This window comes from Primulina huaijiensis, chromosome 8 (assembly GCF_012295235.1).
Source record: "Primulina huaijiensis isolate GDHJ02 chromosome 8, ASM1229523v2, whole genome shotgun sequence".
NCBI classification, from domain to species: domain Eukaryota; kingdom Viridiplantae; phylum Streptophyta; class Magnoliopsida; order Lamiales; family Gesneriaceae; genus Primulina; species Primulina huaijiensis.
This window is the reverse complement of record NC_133313.1, coordinates 20,432,939-20,440,523: the sequence shown is the minus strand read 5'-3', so window position 1 is coordinate 20,440,523 and position 7,585 is coordinate 20,432,939. Positions and strand designations below refer to the sequence as shown.

The 7,585-nt window shown below is 35.8% G+C and overlaps 1 protein-coding gene and 1 pseudogene across 1 annotated transcript; both read left to right on the top strand.

Moving 5' to 3' along the window:
- Positions 1–2,760: 2,760 nt before the first annotated feature.
- LOC140982160 (uncharacterized) lies at positions 2,761–3,396 on the top strand. Its single transcript, XM_073448577.1, has one exon. The coding sequence runs from the start codon at positions 2,761–2,763 to the stop codon at positions 3,394–3,396; it is 636 nt and encodes a 211-aa protein (XP_073304678.1).
- Positions 3,397–4,758: 1,362 nt separating this feature from the next.
- On the top strand, positions 4,759–6,390 carry LOC140982358 (putative proteasome subunit alpha type-4-B; annotated as a pseudogene).
- Positions 6,391–7,585: the final 1,195 nt, after the last annotated feature.

Below are 7,585 nucleotides of genomic sequence, written 5' to 3'. Positions count from 1 at the left end.
ATAAATCTTTCTCTCTCATTTATGTTTTCACCAACTTTGTAACAAATATTTAAGGCCATCACTATCCTCTGAAAAATAAAAATATTCGATTTTAAATAACTTATAGGTTGATAACCATATTATATAAGTATGAGAAACTCATGTCAACTCAATTTTATTTAAAAGATATATGTCATTTATGAAAGATATTAATTACATGTGCAATGGAAAAATATTGTTGAGAGAATATCGAAGCCACTTTTTTTGTATTGATTGATAACAATATATCATAAATTCCAGTTGGCTCTATGGAAAATAAAAATAAATAAATAAATAAAAATTTACGCCTTTTACATTAGATAGGGCCACTAAAGCTATGTTTACATTCTAATTATTTTTTTTACACAAAAAAATCTCTAAGATCGTTTTACAATTAATTTTTACGAAACAGATCTCATATCTGACAGATTCATGAAAACATATTATTTTTTATTGTCACAATATTATTTTTCACTTCAAGTATAGATCTGACCACCCATATCAAGGAGACCTACACAATTTTTTTTTTTTTTGAAAATATGATAGTCAAGGCAAAAAAATCAATTTAATTTGAATATTTTACAAATTATGCATTTTATTTTCTTCAGATCCATTAAAGAGTCCATTGGCTGTGAGGACCTTTTGGGATTCAACAATAATTAATGTATAAGATATGATTTCCTATGAAATATTTAGATGTATTTTTTTAATAAATAAATAATGCAAGTATATTGTTTTATTGGATATGGAAACCAATGAAATAAACTCAGAATTTCGACTTTTTTGTAAAATTTGATTGATATGAAATTACGGCATAACTCCACTGATACACCATCAACGGGTCCCTCAAAATCAGGCCCAAACTTTCGATCTATCTATGGTCCAGGTGGAATGGCAATGACATGCTCATGTATTCTTCTATAAATATCAATTTTGAGTGTCTTTTATTCAAAATTCAATGTATTAACTTTCAGCAGCACCCTTAGCTGTTCTCGAATTATATTCTCACTCTTTGATTTGAGCGTCGGAGAGGCTACGTCGGGACACCCTCCCGGTTTTTTTCTAACGGTCCTCTTCGTGATTTCAGGCCTAGAGTAAATTCGAGGTCTGCATTCGGATTGCTGGAACCGAACCCTAAATTTTCAGTGAGTATCATCCACCAATCTTAATTTTTTGTCTTTCCAATTATATTTGAGCATATTAGGATTTAGGATACTGTCGAAAAACCACTAATTTTTGTTTCCTTGATCATTATACATGCAATACAGACGATGAGATTGGGCCCATAAAATTGCGCTCACTCCATAGAAGATCAATACATTTGGAGATATGCATTCTTAGCCCAACTAATCCTCCTAACTCTACAACTTTGTTGAGTCTAACTACAGTGATGAGGCCCAGAAACAAATTAAGCACTAATATCAAGTTAATAAACAGCTTGAACAAAATAATATAATAATGGGAAAAAATTTCATCTATTTTTTTTTTTTAAAAAAATAAAATACTTTTAGCATAAAAAGTAATATTTTTTCATGGATGACCCAAATAAGATATTCGACCCACGAACTTAATCTGTGAGACCGTCTCACAAAAGTTTTTGTGAAAATAAAAATTTACGCGTTTTACATGAGATATGGCCACTAAAGTTATGTTTACATTCTAATTATTTTTTTTACACCAAAAAATCCCTAAGATCGTTTTACAATTAATTTTTGTGAAACAGATCTCATATCTAACACGATTCATTAAAAAATATCACATGCATGAAATGCTAGTATTTATGAAGCATAAAAGCTATAAATGTCAAAATGAGTTAGACCTATCGGTATGAACCGTCCGCGATATAAAACAAGTGAGTTGAGTTGGTAATTTTCCTCGGTTTGAAATCTCTAATGAAACTAATATGTAATATCAATTGATAATTGCATGGATGAGGGTAATGTTTAATATCCAGTGGAAATTTTACATCCTCCCCCTCTTATCTATTTAATAAATTGTATGCATGCCACCATAGCTATTCATCATTTTACAATATAGATATCTCCATTAATTAAAAGTCATAATGTGAGAAAACTTATTTCAAAGCAAAAATGTGCCGTTCTTAAGTGGCAAAAGACATAGAGACACATAGTAGCAAAATTTATTATTGATTCGATTAGAAATTTCAAAAAAGAGTAATAATAATAGTGGTGGAAGATGGAGCTAAGAAATGGGGCTACCACGGTCCACAAGTCATCACATGCCACACAAATTGGCCACAAAACGAAGGAGATGCTCTCCAGTTTTTTTTTTTTCTATCAATAATGTATGTCCACATACTTTGGATATATATTTCAATAATCAGCACATTTATTAATTATAACACGGTGAAGATGTATAATTTTTCTATGTTTATCACATTTAATTGGTAAATATCACATCATTGATGCTCATATAAATATGTATGTGTGCCAAGGCGATATCCACATCGCGCTTACTACCCACTTGAACTACTTATAATTTCAAATTCATGTACTCTTGTTTCCATCCCTTTCATTATTATTATTTAGGATCGATTTGTCAGTTTATCCCTACTATTCTTTCCTTTTCGTTCATACTCACCAAATTGCATTTTAATAATCTTATCTATTTAAAATAGTTTTATATGAATATTAACAAAATTTCATATGTATATTCTCCACAAGTACACGAAAAGGTAAGGTACAAAACCAAATCACCTCCTCCTCCCACTCCTGTAGTGCAATGACTACTTCTGAAGCTGAAATCCGCCCAAATGAGGAAGAATCTCTCCGTTCCTCCTTAAGAATCTGGCCGGCCCCTCGCCGGTCGTCTATCATGTTGCCACCATCATCACCATCGGATTCGTCTGATTCATCCATTGGATCATCAGCGTCATTATCGCTCAATGAAGAATTCCCTCCAATATTTAGCCCAACCACAACTCTCAAATTGATCAGTGGAGTCCCATTCTCTTGGGAACAAATCCCTGGTATGCCCAAACGCCAGGCCTCGATAAAGAAAGAACCCTCTGGTCGGCGTCTCCTCCCATTGCCTCCCGCCGGAAACTCCAACTCCAGGAAGCTGCACGTTCAAGAGGAGGTCTCTCCCAAGAAATATCAAACTAGCAATAGGTCGTTGAAAAGGGATCCCTTTTTTGCGGCTCTAGTGGCATGTTCCAAGGATGAACATGACCATGGAACATATTTTGGTAGCATTTGGAAGGGAAGATCCAAGATTTCAAGGTCTTTGAGTCATGGATTTGGATTCATGAATATACACTCTTCTTGCAAGAGCTCTTGTGCCATTTCGGAATCAATCGTTTATCTTCCGAAATCGAGCCCTTATAGTTACAATCTTCTTACTCGTCACCCGAGTTGAGTTTCCACAGCTAGCTAACTAACTAGTTCAATATTGTATCTATCGTGCATGTATTTACTTTCTAGTTATTCTTGTGTAAGCATTTTCTTCCATTCTTGTTTCTTGTAAAAATGTCGTGGGAGAGACAAGGCAAGCTGTCCGAAGTCATGTATCATATTCAATAATTTAATCAAGGATGATCAGAAAATGTTGATTATGAAAATTATAGTCAAGTACTAATTATTTAAATATTTTTTGTTACAAGAATTGTACGTGTGGTATCGCCCTACAAATCCATATGTAGTATTCAATTTTGAACCTTTTTCCCCGTGCAACAGAATAAGCCCAAAAGAGGCCCAATAAAGAGGTTTTTTATTATTATTAAGTGTCCATTTACATCTGAATCTTGTGGATCCATTTGAGGCCCATTATTATTTAAAAAGGGTATTCGGCCCGTTAAATCATAATAGAGATTGTCAGCATTCTTCAAATAATCAATCTCTTGCTGCCAAAGCCAAAAGCTGTTCTCTCTCAATCGTTTCGTGAAACACGAGTTCTCTCTCGATTTAGCGTTCACTGGTGCAAGTAGGTATACGTACTTTCTCGTTTCTGATTAATTAATAAATCAATTCCATTCTTCTATGCTTTGGACCGGTGTGATTTGAATACAAATCTTGTCCTTTGGAAGGTAAAAATGTGTCGCATTTCTTTCTTTTGTTTTTCTTGGCTTACTTTTACCTTCGAAAGTGAAGGTGAATTCTTGGCATGCTTAGTTAACTCCAGTGAGGATTGTCCCGCAGCTAGGGAATTATGATTAGTTTTTAGGAAGATCTGCGATTTCGCTGCTTCGGTGAGTAAAGGTAGAATTACGGAAATGCGTTTAGGGGTTTGGGATTTTTTTCCCCTTTTGATAGATCACGTATGTATGTTTCGTATCGCACACGGCCCTGTTTTTTTTTTTTTTTTTTTTTTTGTGCGCGGCCCGTATGTCTGTCTTCTGTGTGCCAGCAAACAAGAAGTACCTTGTCAGAGCTTTTTGTCACGTTATTTGTTAATTTAGCTATTTTGTTACCTCTTAATGCTTTGAGCTTCGTATCAGCAACCCAAAGTCTAAAATGCAGTTTGTGGTGCTTTTTAAGACACGGCCCTTCTATTTTCTTGTGTTATTGGACTTGGCGTCTGGTCTGGTGACAATTTTACTTCAGTTGTGCTTATTTTACCATTGAGATCTCAATTCTTTTCATTATAGGGCTGTGTCAGGTGAATAACTTGGAATTCTTTTGATTGGTTCTCAATGAGTCATAATTCTGTTGGTCGGCAATCATATATCTTATTTTATTGATTCTGATCTTAAACCAATGGCTTTTCTGTCTGTTTTGGCAGATGTCTCGATGACATGACAGCCGCACAACAATCTTTTCTCCAGTAGGTCGACTATACCAGGTTGAGTATGCAATGGAAGCAATTGGAAATGCAGGAAATGCTATAGGCATTTTGGCTACGGATGGAGTCATACTAGCTGGCGAAAAGAAAGTCATTTCCAAATTGCTTGAAACCTCCAAAATCGGTTGAAAAATGTACAAGATTGATGTCTCGTAGCGTGTGCTGTGGCTGGAATCATGTCTGATGCAAACATTCTCATCAGCACAGCATTGGAAATTTCGGTGGTTGGAAAACTGCAGCAATTGGAGCTAATAACCAGGCTGCTCAATCCATTCTCAAGCAGATTACAAAGATGACACCACTAGAAAAGAGGCTGTGCAGCTTGCGATAAAGGTGCTCAGCAAGACTAGGGATAGCACAAGTCTGAATTCAGAAATGCTCGAACTTGCTGAGATTTTTCTCTCTTCTGGGGAAGTGAAGTTTCAGATATGCTCACCTGATAAGCTCAACAAGCTGTTGGTGAAGGCAGGATTGACCCAACCTTCAGCAGATTTCAACTTCGGCTTGTGGCCTCAACGTTCCCTTGGATAGACAACTCTCCATCACCATATGAAGGTTCAAATCCTGAAGTACCCTGTGGAGCTCCTCAATCTCCAAGTTCAAAGCTTTCCCAGCTGCAAATGCACGAGACTTTTATTCACCTCAACCCAACTTTGGCTGGGGATTTTCCTCAATCCCCTTATCTTAGCTGAGAGCCTTACCGTAGCGGACTCATCCAACCTCCCACTGGCCACGTACAAATTTGAGAGCAACATGTAGCTATCTGTTACTTCAGAATTCAAATTAAAAATCTGTAGAGCCGTCTCTTCTGCAACATTTATATTCTTTTACATTTTACACGCATTTAATAGGGCCCTCAGACAGGTTCGTTGGGTTCCATGGGCATGCTTTTCAAAATGTCACTTGCTTCCTGCAGAGCTCAGCTCTACCCAAAAGATCGACCATGCAAGCATAATGTCTACTCGAGGCTCGATTTGAAAATCATGAGTCATCCGGTTGAAAGAGCACGTCCCTCAGCAACGAGACTGGAATGGCTAAATGCAGAAAGAACAGCAACAAAAGTATCTCCATCTCGCAGTCGCCGAATTCCAGAATCCAACATCTGATCGAGCATTTTCTGAGCACTTTGACCAAATCCGTGCATGACATACCCAGTGATAAGAGACCACTATGGACATATTGTTGCGGCCACTGCTTGTGGTATTCGCAATCCAGGTACGGTTCTAGCTGCGGAGATTAAAGTAATTCATAGTGGTATTTTGTTGGCATTAAGGCTGAAGATTTCAAATGTGAAGGTTTGTTCGGATTCCATCACCGCGGTTCGGATGATTTCAGACCCCTCAGAGTTTTTGAATACTGATGGTTATTTGCTGTGTGATATTTTGAAATTCCTTAAATCAGATCGAGTCCTTCAAATTAATCATGTATATAGATCTGCAAACAAGGTGGCTCTTAGTCTAGCACAATATGTCATTAATCATCCATCTCATAATTATTGGTTTGAGAGTTTGTATCCATCATGGTTGATGAATGTAGCTAACTTTGATTTATGTGAATGATTACGTGGTTTCTTTTAAAAAAAAAAAAAAGTAATGTCCCTGTAAATCATTTTTTGGAATAACAAATGTACGGTCATCAGGCTACCACATTTCATGTACATGTTAATCAAACCATTTGTCACCAAAATGTCTGTAGTCATTAATCTTCTGAAACCATGAGCATGGATTTCTCTACCAAGATGCAGTGCTGATAATTCTCCACAAACTGAGCATGCTGGCAATTGTTACAGCATTGGCCAGTACTTGAGCAAACAGCATTTGCTGAAAAATTTCCAATGATTCTCTACACCGAGCCTTTGAAATAAATCCATTAATGACAGCAGTCCAAGTGATCACATTCCATCTTACCTTCAAATCATCTCCTTGATTAACCAAACAAAGAAACGCCGAAAAAGCCTCATTATTTCTTTGACAATAATTCCAAATGAATAAGCCCATTAAATTTTGGTCAACATTGATAACCAATCCGACTCAATAAATAGAGCTAACCGGTTAGGGCAGGTCACTAAAGGCTAAAGCCAACTCTGCGCGTTCAGAAGTGATGGAGTAGTGGAGGAGTTGAGCAGTGGGAGTTGTTGAAACTGTTTCAGACGTGAACAAAAGGAGATAATAGACAGAAGATAAAAGATCTCAACAACTCATCAATTAAACAATGCTCCAGCAGTAGATCTGCAATTTTAACATTCAAGTTTCATAGTTCAATTTCAAGTTTTTTATATCTTATTTTTTAGGTTTTAATTTCATTCCAGTTTCTGACATTTATTTTCATAACCTCGTTAAGATTTTATATTTTTTAGAATTTGTTATGGTTTTTTACCTACATAAATCATGTTTATGAATTTTATTTTATTTTCACATGCATCGTTCTTATTTCTATCTTTTTTTTTAAATGTATATTAGCTTAGCATAAATAACGATCGAAATAAGAATTCATCATCTTTTGATTTTTTTTTAGGAGTTAGATTTTTTGCAGAAAATGTCACGCCCCGAAATCGAGACGTGTCATCAGCGTTGTTTAACAATTTAAAATCATTTAACAACAAGCCACGTAGCACATGAAATAGCCAAAAGCCAGTCTATTACATAAATCAACAATCTTCTTTACAATGTGATTAAAACGAAATACGGAAGCGTAAAACACGATAATATAACTAAGAGACAATGATAAGACTGGTCTTGAATTGGATTGACTTCATCACCATCCCCAA